At 46.9% G+C, this 24,238-nt stretch overlaps 1 protein-coding gene across 1 annotated transcript in view; it reads left to right on the top strand.

Moving 5' to 3' along the window:
- The window catches only part of LOC117058505 (chromosome-associated kinesin KIF4-like), a 29,623-nt gene extending 7,674 nt beyond the window's left edge, over positions 1 to 21,949 (top strand). The window contains 29 exon segments of the mRNA XM_033169695.1: positions 690 to 732; positions 735 to 770; positions 773 to 854; positions 1,563 to 1,657; positions 2,244 to 2,363; positions 2,486 to 2,661; positions 2,849 to 2,910; positions 4,481 to 4,613; positions 5,578 to 5,636; positions 5,934 to 6,039; positions 6,314 to 6,370; positions 6,621 to 6,806; positions 7,009 to 7,051; positions 7,054 to 7,111; positions 7,191 to 7,335; positions 8,399 to 8,509; positions 9,673 to 9,756; positions 11,509 to 11,622; positions 11,783 to 11,938; positions 12,585 to 12,670; positions 13,345 to 13,474; positions 14,092 to 14,262; positions 16,528 to 16,635; positions 17,447 to 17,524; positions 17,621 to 17,725; positions 18,584 to 18,733; positions 19,572 to 19,691; positions 20,788 to 20,910; positions 21,656 to 21,949. Of these exon segments, the coding sequence (XP_033025586.1) occupies positions 690 to 732; positions 735 to 770; positions 773 to 854; positions 1,563 to 1,657; positions 2,244 to 2,363; positions 2,486 to 2,661; positions 2,849 to 2,910; positions 4,481 to 4,613; positions 5,578 to 5,636; positions 5,934 to 6,039; positions 6,314 to 6,370; positions 6,621 to 6,806; positions 7,009 to 7,051; positions 7,054 to 7,111; positions 7,191 to 7,335; positions 8,399 to 8,509; positions 9,673 to 9,756; positions 11,509 to 11,622; positions 11,783 to 11,938; positions 12,585 to 12,670; positions 13,345 to 13,474; positions 14,092 to 14,262; positions 16,528 to 16,635; positions 17,447 to 17,524; positions 17,621 to 17,725; positions 18,584 to 18,733; positions 19,572 to 19,691; positions 20,788 to 20,910; positions 21,656 to 21,823 (3,105 nt within the window). The 3' untranslated portion in view covers positions 21,824 to 21,949.
- The last annotated feature ends 2,289 nt before the right edge of the window (positions 21,950 to 24,238 follow it).

Raw genomic sequence — 24,238 nt, 5'->3', positions numbered from 1 at the left:
TTGTCAAATAGATCATGCCTTGTTCTGTGGCAGACACGTAAAAGCTTTTTTTGTTGGGGGGGGGGAATCTGATTGAAATAACCATTCAATTTAACTTTTAGCTTTCCTGTGTGTCAGCTAAGCGGCCTCAACAACCCTCTGGCTCATGAGGAGACCCTCTCCAGATCCCAAAGAGGTCGTCTTTGGCTCTGTGGAGGGTCTCCTCCCGAGCAAGGAGGACTCTCCAGGACGCTCCCCATTTATGCGATTTCACATTTGCATGCAGTGGGGAGTCACCTGTACTGTACACTTACTAGTCAGGGCCTCAAACAGGGCCTTAGCAGTTCTATCTAGAGATGCAGGAGACCGAACCTTCCTTTTCAAGTCAGGCCAATGACCTGCCTTGCTCTTTTTCCCAAAGAGAAGGGATCTGTCCTCCTGCTCCCTACACTGCTGGGCATGCCAAACAGCTAATTTAGACTATGAATTCCCATAACAGACTCCTTTATCCAGAGGATGGCTAGAAGCATTGCTTCTGGGAGCTTGAACATAGACTAGCAGTGCTCTGATTGCCCCAGAGGGTCCCGATTAGGTTTGGACACAGAAAACACCCGTAATGAAAGCTTGGTAGGATTTTTTTGAAAGGTGCTGTTGATGAAGCAAAGGGAGGAGAAAAAAACATTTCCTCCCCATTTTTTCTCATGATACAGATTGTGGGGCTCACTGAGCACGTGGTGCATTCTGCTCAAGAGACCACCTGTGCCTGGAGCAGGGGAACAACTCACGAACGGTGGTGCCACGGCCATGAACACCCAGTCATCACGCTCTCACGCCATCTTCACCATGACCATTGAACAGAAAAGCAAGAGTGATACGTAAGCAAAGCCGTTCAGGCAACCTGTTCTCTTAAAAGGGCTTCAAGCGTGTTCCATTGAAGGAAGGTTTGGGTTTTGCTGCCTGTGAGTGTGTGTTTTAGCACCTTGAGACTGTGCTTAACGGAGGGTGACTTGCTTCAAGACAATGAGGGCAAAAAAAGTGGAAGTTGATAACTGATTAAGGAGATCTCTTGGCGTTTTTGAAATGGTGCCTATCATATGACTATGTCATGGGAGGATGGAGCAAACTTGTTTTCCTGGAGGATAAAACCTGAAGCAATGGCTTCAGAATACAAGAAAGGAGATTCCGACTAAACATAAGGAAGAACTTTCTGACCTTAAGAGCTGTTTGAAAGTGGAACAGACTCTTATGGAGGTGGTGGACTCTCCTTCCTTGGAGGTTTTTTAAGCAGAGGTTGCATGGTGATCTGTCATGTGTGAACTAGCTGAGATTCCTGCATTGCAAGGGGGTTGGACTAGATGACTCTTGGGGTCTTTTCCGACTTTACAGTTTTATGATTCTGTGATTCCCCAACCTAGTGCTTTCCAGATGCTTTGGACTATAGAGGCTGTGCTGGCTGGGGCTGATGGGAGCTTTAGCCCAAAACATCTGGAGGGCAGCAGGTTGGGGAAAGCTGGATTATTGTTACAGCCTCAGGGTTTTTTGTTCATTGCTGTGTGAGTGAAATACTCCTACTTCTGGCTTAGGAACACCAGTTTTTGTTCCAAGCTGCACCTCGTAGATCTTGCTGGTTCAGAAAGGCAAAAGAAGACCAAAGCAGAAGGTGATCGGCTTCGGGAAGGTGAGTGGTAAAAATTTCTGATGGCATGGTAAGTTTGTCCCCATGGTGGTAGAGTTTTTAAGGATTGTGATTGTTCTGTTAGAAATCCTCGCTTCAAGTGGGATTACACCTTGTTTTAGAAATAGCTGTTCAGGCCTGCCTAATTTAAGATTAATGGTTTATATGGCCTCTTCCTCCTCCTCCTCCTCCTTCTTCTTCTTCAGTTGTCCAATGCAACAATTTTTTCCACGATGGTTACAGTAGGATTTCCACAGTCAGTTTAGCATGGGAGAATTGGTCAAATAATTTTTTATTAGCCATTATGTTCCATAACTTTCTAGCTGACAAGATTGTTTCAAGAGAATCCTGGGTTATAATATATTTTGATCCTAATGCTGTCCATTCAGATAAAGGAGCTATATATGTATAGTCTAGGATTGCTCAGTTCGGAAAATTATCCCTAATTTTGGGTTTTCAGTGTCTAGTATCTGACAGTAAATAAGCTTGACAATATGGTTCTGGAAGGGTTCCTTCGAACTCTACACTTCTAAAAGTGTTGATCTTGGCTCTCCATCTCTTCCCCCTTTTTGCATGTTTGCATGTTTAGGGATCAACATCAACAAAGGACTCCTGTGCCTGGGGAATGTCATCAGCGCTCTTGGAGAGGAAAGCAAGAAGGGCAATTTTGTCCCTTATAGGGACTCTAAGTTAACACGCCTTTTGCAAGGTAAGAGTGGGAGCCCAAATGTCCACCAGGGAATCATCTTGTGCCTCTGGAAACCTTTCATCTCCCAAAAGTGGTGGTTTTTTTTTTTTACCTAAATAGCCGCCCTATTTTTCTCCCTTCAGATTCCCTGGGAGGCAATAGCCACACCTTGATGGTGGCCTGTGTGAGCCCAGCAGATTCAAACCTCGAGGAGACTTTGAATACCCTTCGATATGCTGATAGGGCCAGAAAAATAAAGAACAAGCCAGTAGTGAATATTGACCCTCAGACAGCAGAGATTGGCCGGCTAAAGCTGCAGGTGTGTCTGTGGGCTACTAGATTTGGAGGGGGCGGCAGAGGAGTTGGCTCCAGAGATGTGGGTGGTGGTGGGGGGGTTGTGAGCCGAAGATGCAGGCCAGTGTTGATGCTTACTTGAAAGAGCTGCCACAGGCTGAATTTTCTGATGGGTAAGAAACAGTTAAAAGTAGCAATTTTCTCTCCTCCAGGTCCAACAGCTGCAGGTCTTACTGCTGCAGGCTCATGGAGGGACCCTTCCTGTGTGTATTGGGTGAGGACTGCTGGCCAGCAACACATGTGACACTCACTCTTCTGTGCTAAAGGCAGCCTGTACTTTTTCATAAACGTTCATTATTGCAGACCTGACCAATGAAAGCACTGGTGCCAGAGATCTCCGCAAACCTAGTTGGCAAAGCTTTGTCTGGCCTCAAAGGCTTGAATTGATGAGATGCACTTTGAAAACTGCTGCCCTGTTTAAGAGAGCACTGAAAGTTAATACGTTGCCAAGACTAAACATCCAAATGCTGCTTGACTTTGAATTTTTTGACTGCCGGGATGTGTCGCTCCTCCTTAAGCATGCAAATCTAATTAACAGACTTCTGGATACAAATCCAGGTTTGGTGCTTCTGCCTTTTCTGTCTTTCTCAAGCTCCTCTTATTCTTCCTTTTGCTTCATGTCTGCTTTGAGTCTTGCTTTCGGTCAAAACCCCATTCTCTAAAATCATGCCTGAAAACCCCACATCTGCCCTGCTCTTCCTGAGCCACTGCAAGCCTTCCCTCTTCTGTGGCTCCTTGTAAGTTGGCCCATACTTTTTTCCTTTTTCTTCTTTGTTTTAGTTACCTGCACTTAATGCTGTCTTATTGGGGTGATTTGTGTGGTCCATTTTCCATGCAAGGCTCCCTCCCTTTCATAGAAAACACACATTGCTGTACCCACAGAACTACATGAAAAGGACTATCTTAGTTAGCCAACCCACATTTGCACTTGTCTAATATCCTGCTCGTCTGAACAGGTAGGATTAGGCAGGGTGTGTGTGTTTCATTCCTCTGACGTCATTGTGCCATTTAGAGGCACCAGAAATGCTTTCAAGTCCCAGTGCAAATCTGGGGACAAGAATCTTAGCTCCCTTCCAGTTTGGGGCTGGGAACAAGGGGATTGCCTTTCGTTTGTTTCTATGAAAAAAATACATCTATGCTGCAATTTCATTAAAAAATTCAAAGCAGCTTACCACTAATATATGCATGCAATAAAAACAACACAAAGATTTAAAATTGCACATCACAAGCTAACGATTACAGAAAGTGTTTTTCTTAATGGTCTGCGAAAAGTTTTCTGCAAACAGTTAATATAGAAAATGCCTGCAGTTGCACTGCTTTGATTTGGAAATGCATGGAAAGCAGTGAGATTATTCTTTCCAAGTGATTCTGAAGCCTGGGCAGAGCCCGCTCTCTGAAGATATTCTGGCGAGTGGCAAGGTTGCAATTTTTGAATCCCCATGGCAAACCTGTTGTTCATGCAGTACCCGGAAGGGGGGTTATTCTGCAGTTTTGGGAATAATGGAGGAGAAAACTTCTAGTGCGTTCTTCTGTGGCATGAAATAATCGTTAACTCATTTAAGATACTTTTTCTAGCAGTGTAGCCTTGTCCTTCCTTGGATTTACTTTTAATTCACCCTTCCAGGAACCTGGGTTCTTTTTTTCCTTCTTGAATGAGATAGAACTTCCTTAGTGTGCTGGATGCAGGCAGATTACTAGCCAATAAACCACTTGCAGGCTTTATTACAACTGAGCGGTATTTGATTATTATTTTTTTAATAAATGCTTCCTGCTTAAACTTCCAGTGGTGAGCCCTCGGAAAACCTGCAATCTCTAATGGAGAAAAATCACTCCCTCGCAGAGGAAAATGAAAAACTAAGCCGCGGCCTCAGTGAAGCAGCAGGCCAGCTTGCCCAGCTGCTGGAAAGAATCATTGTGGTAAGGTTCTGTGGTGGAGTGGGGCCTGGTGGCGCTGACACCTTTTTGTGGCATAGGTATGACTTCCCATCGGTGAGTTGAGGAAGAGGGCTGTTCTGTTGCAAAAATGCAGTCTTGTAGCTTCATTTAAGTTTAGGAATTATTATTTAAATGCAGTGGTGGGAACGATTATTGAAATTCCTGGCTGGTTTTTATGTACAGGTGATGACCATTTTGTGTGGGGGTCCCGTTCCTGGCCCCTGTTCTTCCCTCTTCGGGTCCATTTGCACTTGCCTAAAATGGTCGCTGCCTGTACTCATTGGAACATATCTTAACGTGAGATCTACTCAGAGTTAGACCCATACTTGTTACTGCTTAAGTCAGTGTGGTGTAGTGGTTAGAGCAGGCTTCCTCAAACTCGGCCCTCCAGATGTTTTGAGACTACCATTCCCTGACCACTGGTCCTGCTAGCTAGGGATCATGGGAGTTGTAGTCCAAAAACATCTGGAGGGCCGAGTTTTAGGAAGCCTGGGTTAGAGTGTCAGACTAGGACCTGGGAGACCAAGGTTCAAATCCTCATTCAGCCATGAGGTTCAGTGGGTGACCTTGGGGGCCAGCTACTGCCTCTTAGCCAAATCTACCTCACAGGCCTGTTTTGGGGGTTAAATGAGGGCAGAATTATGTATGCCACCTTGAGCTCCTTGGAGAAAAAAATGGGATATAAATGCAACAAACTAAACAATAATATATTTAGTTGACTGTGCCCAACTCTGAACTGCAACCACCTGGGGCCAAATACACCACCTGGCCACCACCTCCTAAGCCAGCCGTTTTCAACCTGGTGCACTCCAGAAGTTTCTCGACTCCCAACTCATCATGCCTTGCCAGCATTGCTAGTGGTTGAGGACGATGGAGTTGTAGTCACATCCTTTAGTTTAATTCAAAACTATCCCATGACACACAACCTGCTTCCCACTTTCTGCAGACGGAGCAGCAGAACGAAAAGATCAGCACAAAGGTGGAAGAGCTCCAGAAACATGATGCGTAAGTAGTTGTTCTCTGTGTACACTGTTAGCTGTTCATAATGCAGACCGATTGCTCATGGGGCAGGCTACGTCTAAAATACAGGAAGTGAGGTTGGTGGGCTGCTTTGAAAGGGCGCGTTTGAGCATGAGGATGGGCAGCAAAAGTAAAAACAGGTGTTGTATTATGAGGTAGGAGGAATAAATAGATAATCCACATGTAGGTCAGCAGAGCAGGTTGAGTCTTTTCAATCAAGCATCTGCATGGCATAAAACTAACACCGACTTGTGAGTAAGTTCTTGTGTGACTGCATTTCAGGTTGAAACTCAACCTGCAGAAGCTGCTTGAGGCTCTGGAGGATCAAGAACTGAAACAGCACGTGGAATTAATTTGCCACTTACAGCAAGTGATCGCCCAGTTTCTGGTAAGGATCCCCTTGGGGACACGAGGACGTTTCATGGTTGACGGATCCCGCTGCTTCTTCTGCCTTCCCAGTTTGGGGAATAAGCAAGAAGCATTCAAGACATTCTGTGTTGGTGGCTTCCGGAGAAGTTCAAAAGTAGACCAAGCAGCACCTTTTTGTTTGGGGCACGATCTTGCTGGTGTTTGCAGCGTGTAACATTTCGAACTGCACAGAGCAGTTGACAGACCATAGGACTGTATTGTGGCGCCAGGCAAACCTTGTGTGTTCTCTGCAGAGTGAAACCCCTGCTGGCGTTACGGACATGGACACATCTGATCAAGACTCCAGCGCTGTAAGTAAGAGGCCTCCTGACGATGCGAATCCTGTGTTTACTTTTCATTGCGTGGCTAGCGGTTTCTTGGCAACAGGAAACCCAGCTACAATAAGGGACTAATGGCACCTTTATTTACAAGATTTTAGAGATCACTTAATCAAAGAGCTCTCTAATTGGTATACACATAAGATTGTAGAAAGGTAAAGCACGCACACACACACAAAATTTAAATCCAGATGTTAGTTAAACTTTTGCTTCTCTCCCCTAGGTGTCAGAAGTTGACCTGGATGCTCAAGGGTCCTCTGACGAGTACGCCACTCGGCATGCTCTCCACCAAGCTCAGATGTCCAAAGAGTTGCTTGAGCTCAACAAAGCCCTGGCTCTGAAGGAGGCCTTGGCAAGGAAGATGTCTCAGAACGACAGCCAGTTGGAGCCCATACAATGCCAATACCAGGTAACAGCTGCTGGCCAGGAAGGAATAAGCATCTATACACACAGTGGGCTGCTTGACTGGGTGCCTAGCAAGCCACAGGAGGGCAGCCTCTCCTTTTCTTAGGTAGAGATGTTCCCTGTTGGAAAGAAACAGCTGTACCCGGAGCGGAGGGGGTGCTTTTAGTGGGGTGCTGAAAAACATATGTATGTGTGTTTAAATCAAGACCAGCATCAAGGACCTTGAAATGGAGGTGGCCAAACTGCAGAAGGAAAAGAAGACCTGGTCCTTGGCATTCATATGACGAAGAAGGATGTCAGCCAAGCAAAGTAAGAGGCAACTAATCGGGAGCTTTGAGAGGGGAGGGTTGTTGACTTCATGACTACAGGGCTGCGGTGTTCATTTCAGACTCAGCGAACGGCGCAGGAAGCGGCTTCAGGAGCTGGAAGGGGAAATGGCAGATCTGAAGAAGAAGCTGAAGGAGCAGTCGAAGCTCCTGAAGATGAAAGAATCCAATGAGCAGACAGTGTGCAAACTGAACCAGGAGATCCGGGTATGTAATAATAATAAATAATTTGTTATTTATACCCCCACCCATCTGGCTGGGTTTCCTCAGCCACTCTGGGCGGCTCCCAACAGAACATTAAAAACACGTGAAAACATCAAACATTGAAAACTTCTCTAAACAGGGCTGCCTTCAGATTTCTTCTAAAAGTTAAGTAGTTGCTTATTTCCTTGACATCTGCTGGGAGGATGTTCCACAGGGCAGGCACCACCACGGAGAAGGCCCTCTGCCTGGTTCCCTGTAACCTCACTTCTCGCAGGGAGGGAACCACCAGAAGGCCCTCGGAGCTGGACCTCAGTGTCTGGGCTAAACGACTGGGGTGGAGACGTTCCTTCAGGTATACTGGGTCAAGGCCATTTAGGGCTTTAAAGTTCAGCACCAACACTTTGAATTGTGCTCGGAAACGTAACACCCAGAGGGTACAATGAGAAAGAAAACAGGGTTTGTGGTGTGGATAGCCAACAAGGTTGGCATTTTATTGGTTTATGTTTGATGGACAGAGTAACTGTATAACTGGCATTTTAGATGTCTGTGTTTTTTATAATCTTAGGAAAGCAGTTCATTCTTACCTTGACTGCCATTATGTTTCTCAGCTACTGTTTAAAAGCAACAGCAACTTGTTTATGTTTGAATGCTTGCTTTTTCAGTCATGAGAGCTAGAAAAACCAAGAAATTTTAATGGGATTCTTGGTACTTTTAACAAGTTATCAAGGCTGTGAAAGAAACTAAGGATTTGGAGATTTTAAACTCCCCAGTCCATGCCAAAACCTTTTATCAATCGAGCTGATTTCCTGAAGTCCTCTGAGCTTGAACTCTCTTGTATCCCAGCATGCTCCCAAATTTTTCAAGGCTTCTAAGAATCTGGGCATCTCAGTGTTTGTTTCAGTGATAGGCAATGTGGCTCCTTCAAGATGTCAAGCTTCCCCATCCGTCATCCCTGACCTTTGGCTGTGCTGAGGCCAATGGGAGTTGGGAGCCCTCCAGCATCTGGCTACCCGTGCTAGGCAGATTCTCACCCAAGGCCTTTCCTCCTCCTTTGTTCTTTCTCCAGGCGATGAAGAGTCAACGTGTTCAGCTGATACGTCAAATGAAAGAGGACTCTGAGAAGTTTAAGCAGTGGAGGCAGCAGAAAGACAAGGAAGTCATCCAGCTGAAGGCACGGGTGAGTCGAGCGTCAGCACTGAACTTTAGCAGAAGAGCCCTGTTCTCACCCAGTGGCCAGCCAGATGCTCCAAAGGGGAAGCCCACAAGGAGGAGCTGAATGCAATGGTACTCTCCCAACTTGTGATTGTAGGCAGACAGCCTCTGAACCTGGAGCTGGAATATAACCACCGTGGGACTCAGTCTGGCTCAGATAAAAGTCTGACTTGGATAAAATAGCCAAAAGCAGCTTCCAAAATTGAAGGACAGGCAAGCAAGAAACCCCTTCTACTCTCAAAGGGGGAAGCCACAGAACAGACAAAACTCTTAGCAAAACTTGTGGCTCAATAAAAATAAGCAAAGGGCTCTGACACCGAGATGCTGTCTCTCTTTGATCCCTCCAAATGCTCCTGTCTTCTGATCCACTCCTTTCTCCCCAAGATTTAGTTGTTTACATGACTTTTAGGAGCATGTAAGAGGTATTTTATTTTACGTTAATTGTTTTGGGGGAGGGACATATTCGCGAACCTTATCTGCACAAGCAGCCTCATGAAGGTCAGTCGGAGTCACTAACAAGCGGCCTTCATCCTGCTGCATGATCTCAACTTGACTAAAGTCTTGCCAAGCCTTCTGTTTCTCATCATTCACCAGGGTCCAGCCAGCCAAACATTTCTGCCATTAAAGCAGACCTTTGATCCTGCCCTAAATCATTAGCCAGTTCTCTTGACAAGTTTGCTACCATTCCACACCAGTTTCCATACATGCAAATCTCCACCCACCCCCCCCAAAATGACCTGAGTAACTTCTAGTATTATCGCTTAAGCTGCTGCTTTCTGTGTTCCTTATAATAAGTAATACCATTGGCCTAGTTCAGTGTAATCTAAACTGTTTGACTGTGGCTCTCTCTAGTCTTCCTTGAGACACCAGGAATCAAACCTGCTCACCCAGTCCCCCACCGAGCGATGGCCCTTCCACATTTGAATTTGGATTGTCCGGGGTTCTGTTTTCCAAGCATTTCAAATTACTTGATGGGGTCTCTAGAATACAGGTGGGTTTAATGCCTCTGTAAAAGTGGGTTACAAGACTTGCTAAGTTTGAGGGCAGACCATAGCAACTAATAGAAGCCACAAATCACTGTCCTGCTTGGTTGTTGAAAGGTCAGCCATTTTGACTCTTGTCTTTCAGGATCGCAAGAGGCAGTATGAACTTGTCAAACTAGAGCAAGACTTCCAAAAGCAAGCCACTGTCCTCCGGCGAAAAGCAGAAGAGGTGAGTGGCCTTGGACAGCCTTTCCCTTCCGCCTGGTGAAGCACCACTGTTTTTAAAATAAGATTAGACAGGCTGAGACTTTGAATGCTTTGGGCAGAGACAAGGGACAGGTCCTGAAGTTAGAATTCCCTGATTCAGTAAATCAGAAGTTGGGGAATAGTGTACAAAGCCCTTCCCTCCCTCTGATTGTGTAGAGAGTCTAGAATATGTGGTGTTAAATGGAGTATGATTGACTTAATTTTGCCTCTAGGATTCATAGTTTAAACCAGGGCTGGAGAACTAACTGGTGGCCTTCCAGACATGGTCAGCCTCCAACTCCCAACAGCCAGCCTAGCCAATGGTCAGGGGTAATGAGTTGTATTCAGCAAGAACTGCAGGGCCACAGGTGGTTCTCCTCTCCTGGTTTAAGACACTAACTTTGCTGGAAAGCCTAGCATAGATCGGAGGTCAATTGGATAGTAACTAGAGGATAGGTAACATCTTTCTCGTAATCTTCAATGACTAATCCTCAGTCCTGCATTGCAGGGGGTTGGACTAGTTGACCCTTGGGGTCCCTTCCAACTCTACAATTCTATGAGTCTAAGTACTTGCTTACACCTTTGTAATTCTCCAGTTGTCCTCGTCAGCCATGCTGGCTGAGGCTCTTTATTTTAAAGCAAAGAGTTCTTAGAATACTGACTTCAAAGCCAGTGAAAACCCTTATTTGTGGGTCGGAGAACATGAAATCTCTTCTCGTAGCGCATTGTCTGGTACATTTTTATCCCACCGTTCTAAGACTGATGTAGGAACCCTCTGGCTGTGGGTTGCAGGGCCAATTCCCCCAAACCACACACACCTGAAGTCATAAGTGACGTTGGGTGAGGCAGGCAAAGACACGGCTGTGAAGGAACAATCGGGAGCTTAAATTGTGCTCCCAGTTGCTCCTTGTCTAGCTGGGTTTGCTGACAGCGAGCCCTTTTCGAAGACGCTACAGGGATCAAATTGTAACAAATTGCCCCTGTCGGGGGCGAAATAGCAGCTCTTCAACTTTATGGACAGCTAGGGCGAAACGGGGATGGAACGCTGGCACCCTGTCTTCCATCTGCACTTCACAGCTACCGGGAACATCGTTGAACTCACCTACCTTCTTCTTGAAATTACTTAAAGAAACAAGAAAAAACAAAAATTGAGTCAAGAAGTTGTAAGAACTTAGTAAAATCTGATATTGCAAGTTCACTTTATTTTAGATAGCTTATAAGTTTTCATGGCACGTTCTGAGCAGTTGTCTTATTCATACAAACTTGATAAATGATGAAAAAATGTTTTTGAACAAGAATATTTATTGTGTGAATAATTGTTTCCTATGTGCTGTATGGGTTGCACCATGGTTTGGATGCAAACTGCCCTTGCAGAAGGACATCCTCCCCCCCTTTTGCACTCAGCTTTGGATCTGCAAATGGACAAGTTCAAAGGGACTCTCTGTCAGCACCGGTCAACTGATAAGTGCCGATAGGGAGCCTCTTTGAATTTGTTCCATCCCTGTTGAAAATGGTCCGTTGGAGGGTTGGCCAGCTCTTCATCTGACCCTTGGGCTATAGAAGCTCCCCCCACCTACCTCCATCTCTTCATCCTCCTAAAATCCCAGGGGGAGGCTAGCTTTGGAGAGTGGCTATCCTAAGGTCACCTGGTGAGCGTTATTGCCAAGTAAGGGATATTGAAAGTTTGTGCCTTGGGTCCTATTTCAACACGCCACCCTCCACCCCTCTCTCACAGGCTGCTGCTGCCAACAAGCGTTTAAAGGATGCTCTCCAGAAACAGCAAGAGGTTACCAATAAGCGAAAAGAGAACGCCAACCGCGGGGTTGAGGGAATTGCTGCTCGGGTGAAGGTAGGGGCCGTATCTCTTCTTGTTTCTGCTTAGGGCAGATTCAGAGTGGCTCAGATGGCTTATTCCAGGGGAGAGGCAAAATTGGCTTGCAGGCCACTTGGCTTGCTTCTGGCCACCTTTCCGCCGACCTTCTGTCATAACCAGCTTCCATCTTGCGCAGAGCTGGCTCGCAAACGAAGTGGAGGTCCTTGTTAGCATTGAAGAGGCTCAGCGTCACCTCAACGACCTCCTGGAGGACCGGAAGACCTTGGCGAAGGAGATTGCCTCGCTTAAAGAGAAGCGAGATGCTGGGGAGAACCTCCCGTCAAAATACAAGGTGGGCAGTGATGCAGGCTGCGGCAGAGAGGGAGGTGGAGGAGAAAGGGACCGTGTATTCTATCTCATCCACTTTCTGTCTTTGGTGATGGGGTCTTCTGATGCAGGAAATAGGCCACTTTCCAAAGGCCGCGTGCCTGTAGTGGGCAGGGCCACGGGCAAAAGTGGGTGGAGCAACGAGTGTGAATTCTGCCTTTGCAGAGTGAAGCTAATTTCTACTCTTGTGCAGCCCTCTTGGTCCTCCATCCAGGCATTTTCAGTGCTCACACAGACATTTTATCTAGGTAGAACACTCAAGGAGGTGCAAATGGGGTGGGGGTAGGGAGACTCCCGATGGGCAGATAGAAAGGCTTTGGGGGCTGCATTTGGCCCCCAGATTCCCCACCCCCTGCTGTAAAGGGTGAGTTTTCCCATTCTGCACTGGAGGCAGGAGATCTTCCGGAGGCTGGTTCTGCTTCCCCACCATGGTAGATCCCCTCCCGGGGGTGGGTGGGAATTAAAGTCTCGCCTTGCTGGAAACAACTACTGCTGCTTCTCTTAAACTGTCACATCTTCTGAACTGAGTCCCACCTCACCTCCATGGGGAGGGAGCTCATCTCCCTGTTCTCTGCTTCTTTTCTGATTCCGTTCCCCTCCTCCTTTTCCAGAGGCGCACGTTTTCCCATAAAGCTGTGGAAATAGAGCATTCCATCGCCAAGCAAATAGAGAGCCTCGAAACAGAGATGGAGCTCAGGTATGGGGTGTTTTCAAGTCTCAGAAAAAGCAAAGCCACAACAAAGAGTGTAAGAAAATTTCCTCTAGCTCAAGCTAGAGGCTTACGTAGCCTGGTGTAGGAATTTAGAGGTGTACGGTCTCCAATATATAACCTTAATTGACTAGTACCTATTGGCTCAATAGTCCATTGATTTTCTAATCCCCTTTTAAGGCTGTCTGAGCTCTAGTGTTCATCATCTCATGGTTGCAAATTCCATAGTTTTAACTATGCATTGCAGGGGATTGGACTAGATGACGCTTGGGGGGTCCCTTCCAGCTCTACAATTCTACGATTCTTCTATTTGCTGCTGCTGTGTAACATTCATCTTCTTGTTCTGGGAAAGCTTATTGTGGCTGTTTCCTGTGGAAAGAGGGTAAGAGGTGGCAGATTCAGGAGGTGCTGAAGCTTCACTCTCAGTCCTGCAGTCATCCATCTGCCACTCTGCTGCACCATCTCTGCACCACAGCAGGTCTCTTAGGAAATTAACCCCAGCCTGGCAGTCTAAGCAACTGCATATTCACCCAGGGCTGCTGCTGATGCTCCGGTCACAGTTCATCCAACACAAGCAGGGGCCAAATTGCCCAAGTTCCCCAAACGATCTGCTCTCTTGGCAAATCCCATGCGAACTCATGCGGTGGCTTCTTCCTCCAAAGGAGCGCCCAGATTGCTGACCTGCAGCAGAAGCTGCTGGACGCAGACGCCGGCGACCGCACCAAGCAGCGCTGGGAGAGCATCACCAACCTTGCGGAAGCCAAGTGTGCCATCAAATACCTGATTGGCGAAGTAAGCTTGAGTGGCAGCAGAGGAGGCGGGCGGGAACGAAGAGGTGGCTCTGGAATGGAACCAGGGATTCGAGCCTCTAGAACAAATAAGGGATCTGGGGGGGGGGGGGTGGAAGGGGCAGTGACACAGTGGCTGACTGCAGCCAGCGTGTGGCAAAGTGGCCTCGTGGGCTAAAGCGGGTGATGGAGCCGCCAAGCTGGGGGCAGCCCTCCTAAATTCTGCTGCTTGACATCTCAACTCTTTCTCAAAGATGGTTCTGTACCTTCCCTGTGCTGAATGAGCACAATGGTGCCAGTTGGCAAGATATATATATTTGTACCCTGCCCAACATGACTGGGTTGCCCCAGCCACTGGGCAGCTCCCAACAAATATAGAAGGACAATAAAACATCAAACATTAAAAACTTCCCTATACGGGGCTGCCTTCAGATGTATAGTTATTTATCTCCTTGACATGTGACGGGAGGGTGTTCCACCGAGAAGGCTCTCTGCAACTTGACTTTTTGCAGTGAGGGAACTGCCAGAGGGCCCTTGGTTCTAGATGCAAATTCTTCAGCATGACCCCTTTTAATATTGTGCTCTCCCCCAACCCCATGTGTGTGTGTGTGTATTTGAAAGCTGGTCTCCTCAAAAGTGGAGAATGGGAAACTGGAGAACCGTTTGCAGCAGACCAAAGCCACGTGTGCCGACACGCATAAAATGCTTCTCGAAGAGCGAAAGGTTGTGGCAGAAATGGAAGCGGAGCACGAGAGTCAGCTGGTCCAAAAGGAGCAGCAGCATCAAGAAAAGGTATCATCTGCCGCCCCCAAAAAACCACCTAATTCTGCAGCAGCTACAAAAACTGCGCCCACACAAAAATCCCATTCTGAGCAGTTGACCACCCAGTCTATCTACCTACTCCAGGTTTTCCAGAGTAATCCTAACCAGGCTTTGCTGCTGGCACATTTAACCTGATTTCCAAGTTAGGGACCCTCTGCCCATGCCTATGAATTTGGCTTGGGACAGCCTCCTGTTAGCAGAGAGGTGGCTGTGAATGGGATACCTGGATGTGCCCTCATGGAGAACTGCAGTGCCAGTGGTCAGTAGCAGCAGAGAAAGGGCAATTCAGTTGCTGCCTTCTCAGTAAAGTTTGCAGGCTTGGGGTGCTCCAAGTTCTTTCAGTGTTTAGAACTCTGTGTTGTGCAGCGGCTAGAAAACGTGGGTGATCTGGTGGTAAAACGGTGAGATTGAACGCTGGTCTCCATGAACTACCGTATTTTTTGCTGCATAAGACGCACTTTTTTCCTCCTAAAAAGTATGGGGAAATGTCTGTGCATCTTATGGAGCGAATGCATGGTCCCTGGAGCCAAATTGCCCAGGGGGGAAAGGCAGATCCTGCTTTTCCTGTTTTAGAAAGAGCTAAAGGCTAACAAGAGGGAAAGAGAGTGTTGAAAGGAACTGGCTCAACAGCTGATTGCAGGAGATTGGGAGGGAGATAAGGGAGCTAGCTCCCTTCCTGCCCCGCCCAGGCAGTAGTTCCTTTGGGAGGGCTGAGGATCCTGGGAAATTGAGTTTTTCAGCCATTTGGGGCTTTCTGTTACTTGCTGGTGCTTACTGGTTTGTACTGGTCTGTACTGGTTTGTACTGGTTCGCTTTTCTCTTGCTTCCTATTACCTGCTGGTGCTTACTGGTCTGTACTGGTTTGTACTGGTGCTTACTGGTTTGTACTGGTGCTTACTGGTTTGTACTGGTTTGCTTTCCTCTTGCTTCCTATTACCTGCTGGTGCTTACTGGTCTGTACTGGTTTGTACTGGTGCTTACTGGTTTGTACTGGTTTGCTTTCCTCTTGCTTCCTATTACCTGCTGGTGCTTACTGGTCTGTACTGGTGCGTACTGGTTTGTACTGGTGCTTACTGGTTTGCTTTTCTCTTGCTTCCTATTACTTGCTGGTACATACTGGTTTCTACTGGTGCTTACTGGTCTGTACTGGTTTGTACTGGTGCATACTGGTTTGTAAGCAATGCTTTCCCCCCCTTTGCAAAAGCTGCACAAATCTGAACTGATCCTCAAAAAGCAGGGCTTTTCCCTTTGCAAAAAAAAGCTGCAAAACTTTGAGCTGATTCTCAAAAAAACCCATGGGTTTTAGAGGAGGAAAACCAGAAAAATATTTTTTCCCTGGTTTCCTCCTCTAAAAACGAGGTGTGCCCTATGGTCCGGAGCGTCCTATGGCGCGAAAAATACAGTGCCGTCAGACAACCCCAACCTGCCCGCCTGCCTGCCTTAACTTACAACCAGTCCAGAGGGTGGCTCTGCCTGCCTGCCTGCCAACTTCCTCTTTATTCTCAGTTTTGTCCCTTGTAGAACTCAGTATGGAGATGGATGGGAAGAGTATTAGAACTAATAAGCTCTGGCGCCACCTACTAGAATGCCCCCAAGATCCAGGTTTGGGTCAAGTATTCTTTGATGAGAGAACCCCCAGCAGAGATTTAAAATCACAAAACATGCAGCAAAATAAAGTGTGGAAATAGAGGAGGTTAGACCTTTAAAATATGCCCTTGTGAGTTTCTTCTAAAGTTCCCCTTTTCCCCTAGTATAGAGAAAGACCACATATTTGGTAAGTTAAAAATTAGTTTACTTACAAACTCTTCAAAGGTCAGGTTCATGTGGTTTTCCATACATTAGTCAGAAAACACAGGCGGTAAAACTTGGCTTAGTTACAGTGGTGAAAGTTCCTAAATTATTACTATAGGAACTCAAGAGTGGCTTGTAAGAGCCATCAGGTCTGAGCTGCAGTCTACATTGAGCTTCTCTGGTAGACTGGGAGAGAACAAAGGCTTAATTACCTAGTCCCGCCCAACGTGAGCTAAGCCTGGCAGGACAGCTTACTCTATGGTCTTAACCCCTTCATGCATTAGTTAGACTTAAGCATGTTGGTTATATGAGGCTGGTTATCCCACACATTTGTGGTTTAGCCAACTCAAGACTTAGGCCACCATAATGCGAGCTATACGGAAAGTCTGCCATCCTTCAGACTGTACCGCCTCTGACCCACATCTCTCTTCTGCCCATCCCCAGGTACTCTATCTACTCAGCCAGATACAGCACAAAGAAGAAGCAGAGAAGAAGCTGGAGACTTCCATTTCAGAACGGGAGCAGCAGCAACTCGAGCGCATCAAGTTCCAGGTAAAAGCTGCTGTGTCTCTTAGGCGTGGTTGCTCCTTCCCCCTCAAATGCAGCTGTGTTTGCCATCCAACCATTCCAGCTGTTCCTTTGCTGGTGGGAAGGAATCCCATATCCAAGCAACAAGGCTTGTGCTACTGGCATTGTGTCATTGAATGAGGCTGCTTGATTTTGGCTCAGACCGCTACTCTTGATGCTCTTCTTGTCGATCTCTGCTTTATCATCCACTGGCTTTGTAACCAAAGTGTCTTCTCTGCTCTCCCTCATTTTTGGAGGCTATGCTAATACGGTAGTTGTTCTTCTACATTTTTCTGTTTCTCAAAACACAAAGCAATGTTAGCTCTGGTCATTTAAATGAGTTTTGAAGGGGCTGTGTGTGTGACTGGATTGTGGTGTGGTGTGTGTGGAGTCTAAATCAGGCTTCCTCAACCTTGGCCCTCCAGATGTTTTGGACTACAATTCCCATCATCCCTGACCACCGGTCCTGCTAGCTAGGGATCATGGGAGTTGTAGGCCAAAAACATCTGGAGGGCCGAGGTCAAGGAAGCCTGATCTAAATCAACCAGTGTATCCTGTAGGCCAGAAGTTGGAACTTCAAGTGATGGCACTCAAGGCTCTAGCCTTAAAATAATAAAAAAAATTAAAAAATCAGTTGGGGGAAATATCAAGCATTCTATCATTCTTAGTAGCCCTCTTCAAATCTTTAGAAGGCAGGCATTGCACAAATCCTAGATGTGCAAACACCCCAACGCCTGGGTTTCTTGCAGCTGAAGATGAGACCTTAAGAGCCTTTTGCCTTCTTTACTGTGGACAGGAAGAAGAGCTGGCCAAGATGAAGGAGGTTTTTGAAAAGAACCAGGAACACCAAGAAGAGATTGAAACTCTCAGACAGGTAGGTCTGGGAGTGAGAGCAGCAGCTGCTATTAGAGGAGCTGACTTTGCTCCTGTCACTCAGTGAACCTCACACTCCTCCCTTTCTTCCCAACAGAAATTGAGAGTTTTTCAAGCTGTCAGTGGGCAGAGGATCTGCAATGGCCAGCCGGCCCCTGCAGCAGACACCCCGCAGTCCCCCTTCGAATACATTCCACCCAAGGTGTGTGTCCTGCCGGTGGGGTGGGGCGGAGAAGCAAGGCAAGGTGTCTGCGTGTGACAGAGCTTGTTTGTATGACTGGTCCATCCCATCACCTGAAAGATAAAGCTGGGTATGGATTAGAAGCACAAATTAAAATACATTACAGCTCTTAGTGATTGCCTTAATGTTCATGCCAGCATGGTGTAATGGTTAGGGTGTCAGACTAGGACCTGGGAGACCAGGATTCAAATCCCCACTCAGCCATAAAGCTCACTGGGTGTCCTTGCATACCAGTCACTGGCTCAGCCTAAACTACCTCACAGGGTTGTTGTGGGGATTAAATGTGGAGGGGGCAGAACCACGTACAGCTCCTTGGAGGAAAGGTTGGGATAGGAATGCAGCAAATAAGTAAAAAGGCTCGTCTCCGGTCCCAAAATGGTGCCTCAAATTACATTGAAGAAGAAGAGGAGGAGTTTGGATTTGATATCCCGCTTTTCACTACCTGAAGGAGTCTCAAAGCGGCTAACATTCTCCTTTCCCTCCTTCCCCCACAACAAACACTCTGTGAGGTGAGTGGGGCTGAGAGACTTCCGAGAAGTGTGACTAGCCCAAGGTCACCCAGCAGCTGCATGTGGAGGAGCGGGGAATCAAACCCGGTTCCCCAGATTACGAGTCTACTGCTCTTAAGCACTACACCACACTGGCTCTCACATTGCTTGAGAAAATCACTAACCTCAACCAGGTGGGCTTTGGGTCCAACTTCCATCAGCTGCAGCCAACCAGGCCTGATCGTTTTTGTGTGTGTGTGCGGCTGTCTTTGTTCCACAACTTGAGTGAGGCAGAAATGGTGAGCTTGTCTTCTTCGGTTCCCCCCTTCAGCCAAAGTCTCGCAAGCGAATGACCTCCCTGCCTCCAGCCGACATAGATGAGGAAGACTCATCTTCTGACTTGGATGAGGCCAAAGAAATGGAAGATGCAGAGTGGGTGCCGTACAAGCTTTCCAGAGGAGCCAGGCAGAGCATTCTGGGGGTAGGATCATCGAGCAGGACGGCTGATGTTTAGGAAGCTGCCTCCTGAAATCTGGCCAGGAGGAGCTATGCAAGAATTGGCTCTGGTAGACCAGGCCCAAGTGCACATCAGGTTCCGCTGTCTTGCTTCCAACACTGCCCTGTGGCGACACAAAGGCATCATCCCTCTTCTGATATCCATCCCAGTAATGAAAATACATCATTGCTAGGTTCTACGTTGATGGATTCCCACAATGTGCGCGTTGAATACTGTTCAGCCAAACGTGTCTAAATATCTTAAGGAGTTTCTGGTGCAAATCCTCCACCTTTTGTGGAACGGTTGGTGGCTTTAAATAGAAAAATTAAAATTCTGTGACAGCTGAGCTGAGTGTGTCTTTGGTGGCCTAGCAGTCTTGGGACAAAGGAGTGTCAAGATGCTCCAGCAAACCTTTTCAGGACCTGTGAGTGCATTTGCAAACCGGAGAGTCTGTTGTGCCCCCCCCCCCAAAAAAAAAAACTGCATGCACATCCTAAGCTCACACTGACCTAGCCTATTGACTACAATGGATGCGTCTTTCAAGCTTAATTTCAGTGGCAGGAGAACCTGAGGAAAAGCCTGTATGGGCACCACCATGGCAACCTGCATCGTGCATGCTGGCTCCTGACAGCTAGGAAGAACCTGTGTGGGTCAAACGTGCCCCATTCCTCATTTCAGAGCCCCAACCCTGAAAGGAGTTGAGTCCCAGAAACAGACACAGCAGCAGAGGCCTTGCGGCCACCCTTGGCAATGGTGGCACATGCCACTTGTGGGTTATTCCACGTGTGTTTTTCTGCTCTCTCACTGAGCTCTCCCTTTGCAGTGCACCTGCCGAGGCCGCTGTGGAAACAAGAAGTGCGGCTGCCGTAAGCAAAAGATGGCCTGCTCCGAGGACTGTCGCTGCGAGTATGCAGGGTGTCGGAACCGCGAGCGCTATGATTTGGTGAGCAACTCTTGGCAAGACCTCATTTTCTCTTTGAGGTAGCAGGACAGCCCTGGAGTTGCCTGCTCCACCTCCCAGCAGGCAGGGCATGTTAAAGTTGAGGGCAGATCCTGCGCAGCTCTTCTCCTGGCTTCCCAGCTTGCTGCAGCAGGCTGGGAAGTGAGTTGAGAAAGCCGGTGGGAAATCATCTGGCTGGAACTCCAGGCTGCAGGGCCAAAGGGAAAACTTCTGCCTCTTGGCAGGAAGGAGTTGTTCAAATCTGAGCTGGTGACTCCTTTTGCATGGGTTTTATATGCCTTTTTTCCCAAGATGCCGCACATAAATAGCCCAGAAGGTATTACATCCTGCAGTTGGGGATGAGTCTTCCCCCCCCCCCCCCCCGCAGTGGACGAGGGGATTCATGGGTGGCAAATTCTCACAAGCAGAGGGGGAGCAACACAGCCATCCTCGGATCCCCTCCACACCCTGCAGAAAATGAACATATTTTGGTAAGCCCAATCAGTGCTTATGGGTCACCTTTATAAGCCTGCCTCCCGAGAGGGTGTTAACCCCTTCATGCATGCTCTGCTGCCTGCTAAGCATAAGGACACTTCACACTAAGCCCAGTCTTCCATCCTGTAATTCATAAGTGGGGAAACTGATCTCTAGAGGTTGTTGGACTCCAACTCACACCAGCTCTTGCAACATGGCCAATAGTCAGGGATGGTGGGAGTTGTAGTCCAGCAACATCTGGAGGTGCAGAGGTTCCCTCCCCACTCCTCCTGTTTAGGCTGCAATTGCCCTGGTAGAGAGACAGGTGGTTTTTTTTGTCTGATTCTAGTTTAAGATTTAATCCCATTCAAAGACTGACATGCTTAATCCCTGACTCCCGTCCCCCCAGCGCTAAGACCATCTCATAGTGAGTTTGTGTGATGGTTAGCAAGGCACCAATGGAAGGGTGTTTTGGCACTGCTTGGGGCAGCCCCTGCGCATGCTGAGCTGTGGGGATTGAGTCCCTGTCTGTAGCTTTATGGGCTGGAGCAGATGCCAAGCATTAGATTGCTTCGAGTGCAGTCCAGGCTAGCATGCGTCCTGCCTTTCCCCCCCCCCCCCTTAGGAAGGGGTGCTTGGTGATGAGCAAGTGGGAGATTCAAAGGACAGCTTCAACCCGGAAGATCCTACTCTGGCAACTGGAGGAGACACCTTCTTCGAGCCACCAGATGTTGCACCTACCAGAAAGGTAATGAGGATTGCAGAGATGCAGGTGGCATTGAAGACGGCTCTGGTTTCGCTTTGGGGCTAGGAAAAGGCACTTGTGGGGTTGTTGCAGAGCTATGAATTCCCCATAGTCTGGCACACTTGAAGGGGTAACAAATGACTGCATAGTGACATCCATTTACCCCGTGGTGACTGACTGGCCATGGTGTGTGTGTGTGTGTATGTATGTGTATGTGTGTGTGTGTATAAAAGCACTTGGTACGGCTAGCCCAACTGGTTATGTCTTTTAAACAGATTATATACTTGAAATAATATTAACGGGGAGCAACCAGTTATGTGCCCACCCTGGTAAGCCGCCACTCTTGTCTGCATTTGCCCAGTGTCTGAAAATAACATGGGAATAAAATGCCCTCCCATCTGTACTTCCCTGTTCACACCACAAACAGCTTGCCTGATGTAGCCTTCGCTGCTGAACTCCTTAATCTTGCCTGTTGTGTGGGCACTGGGTGTTTTTCCCCCCAACCTTAATTCTTGAAGGGCAGTTTTCCTTTTTGCTGTGGGCAACCATCCTGAGGCAGGCACAAATTGATTTTCTTTTCCAGAAAGCTGCCCTTCCTGGTGTCTTGTTCATCCCTGTGCACATTAATTCAGTCTGTTTCATTGAACCCAGACATGCCTGTTTCGAAATCATCCCCTCGCCCCTTGTGAAATGAAAAGACAGCTCAGGCTGTAACTGCAGTCTCCTTTTTCTCTCTCCCCGCTCCCAGGTCCTGGAGGAAAAAAATGAGATTCTGCCTGCCACTTCCTTCTTTGCACTGGGAGATGAATCTAGCAAGATCTCAGCAGCAGCAGCCATGAAGAAGGGGAGGAAGCGGCTTCACAGCATCAGAAGCAGCTACCTCTCAGGCTGCACACCGATTAAGGAAGATGGTTGAGGGCCAGAGGGGGCGGGAGCAGGCTTGGAAAGGAAAGCTTGAGCCTGCAGGCAACGGATGTTTTTATAGTGTATAGTGTTGTTTTTAGAGCTTATACTTTTTTTGAATAAAGGAAATTCAAGTATATCAGGGTGTCTGTCCTCACTTATCAGCTCCTTCTTCAGCAAGGGGTGGGAAAACATTTTCAGACTTGAGGGAAGTCTATTCCCTTGTGGGAGGGGTAGACCAGTGACTGGTGAGCTCAGAACCAAGAGCAGGAGGTTCAATGTGTGCAACTGCGGCTATGAAAACGTCACGAGGCTTCTGTCCCCTGCCCTGGTCCCCATACCTCGAGTCTCCTTCCATGCAGAAGCACCTGAGTGCAGAGCAGGACAGGTGTGAGGGGGCATGGCTTTAGTCTAAACAGGCTTAGGTCTAGGGGCCACGTGGCCTTTATGTGAACATACACACAAACAAATCTTTTTTTTATTGAAAGAGAGTTGGGAAGAACAGAATGCAGCTCTTTTGGGTTTCGTAAAGAAGAGGACAGAGCTAACCACTTCTGAAGAAGCCAGGTTGTGAAAAATGTTAGAAGCTAAGGCTTGGGCCTCCTGGAAGATTTCCACAAGCCCTAGAGCAGATCCAGACCATAGATTTAAAGCACATGACTTCCCTCAAAGAATACAGGAAGTCATGTGTTGAAGGTGCTTTAAATTTAAGGTGCCCCTGAAGGATGGCACCTTTTCACTATTGAGAGTGTGTACCATATCAGGCAAGACTAGTGCCCACGTGTATCTAGCAAGCAATGGTCACTAGTGTCGAAGCAATGATTCTTCAACATCAACTTTGTTGGACTGCTCATGTTTGGATGCTCGATTATCGTCTTCCAAAGCAACTACTCTATTCCAAACTTAAAAATGGTAAGCGTAATGCTGTTGGTCAACAAAAGGTTTAAAGACTCACTCAAGGCAAATCTTTAAAAATGTAGTGTAAACACCGACAACTGGGAAACACTGGCCTGTGAGTGCTCCAATTGGAGAACAGCCTTTACAAAAGGTGTCATGGGCTTTGAAGACGCTTGAACTCAGGACACAAGGGATTAATGTGCTAAGGCAAGCTTGGCAAACCCTCACCGTGATCAACTCCCATTGGGAAACCTATGACCCCACTGTGGAAGGATGTGTGGATCCAGAATTGTTTATGGAAGACAATATTACTTGGCTATGAGTGATTGCCAAAGAAGAGCAAGCATTAAATTCATTTGTTATTGTTAACTGCTAATTAGATCCTATTAACCCAATAGCAAAACAGGGCTACAGCCTTGTATGGCCACCGAGTGCTTTTTAACCCAGCTGCATAAAAACAAAGGATGTATCCATTCCGAGAAAAAGCTTTGTTTACTAGAACAGGTATTACATGGCGAGAAGGTCTTCAAGAATAACGAGGCTGGGAAAGTAACAATCGCACACAAAAATGGAGAGGGAAATCTGCTTTTTTCCATTTTCCACATGTATATTAAAGATATATTATATTGAACTCCTCACACAAGCAGCTCTCCAAAGCAAAGGGTGCAATGACGTTGCTATTCTTCCACTCAGTATTTCTAAAAGGTGTGGGGGGGGCAGCTTGAGACAGCTGTTTTTCCATCACACACCCCTGGCCTCGTGAAACCAGATTGCCTCCAGAACCAGCTTTGTCAAAACAGCACTGTCCCTTACTGCTTGAGGTTTGCTTAAAGAAAATGATGTATAGATGGTACCTAACACCAGAGAAATTAGCAAAAATGTATAGAACAAACAATTTATGTTGGGAATGTAAAGAAAAAGAAGGTACTTTTACCATATGTGGTGGCCTTGTAAAGAGGTGACAGCTTTCTGGGAAATGTGTTATAATGAACTTTTAAAAATGTTGAAATATACTATTTTTTAAAACAAACAAACCAGAAGCTTTCCTATTAGGTATAGTAGGTAGAGAAATATGTAAGCAGGATAAAACATTGTTTTTATATGCGACAACAGCGGCAAGAATGTTATTAGCCCAAAGATGGAAGCAAGAAGATTTACCAACGAAAGAAGAGTGGCAGATGAAATTAATGGACTGCAGAATTGGCAAAACTGACAGGAAAAATCCGGAACCAGCAGGACCAGGCTTTCTAGAAAGGCTAGAACAAATTTATATTTGAAGGACAACTGTAAACAATTAACATCGCTAGTAGGGTTACAGGAAGCTTTATAAGGATAAATTTATTACTTATTGTAGTTAAGGATAAGATTTAGCAGGAATAAGAAATATAGGAAAAATGTAAGGTATAGAGTTTGTTTGAAAACCACTGGCCAGGGAGGAGGAAAGTCACAGGCTCATGGAGACAAATGTTTTATTTTTTGAGGGAAGAGGTTATGATGTTATGCAAAGAAAATATATGTAAAACCCAATTAA

This window comes from Lacerta agilis, chromosome 14, assembly GCF_009819535.1.
Source record: "Lacerta agilis isolate rLacAgi1 chromosome 14, rLacAgi1.pri, whole genome shotgun sequence".
In the NCBI taxonomy this organism is placed as follows: Eukaryota; Metazoa; Chordata; class Lepidosauria; order Squamata; family Lacertidae; genus Lacerta; species Lacerta agilis.
Note: the sequence above shows the minus strand (reverse complement) of the source record. Positions and strands in the feature narration are given on the sequence as shown.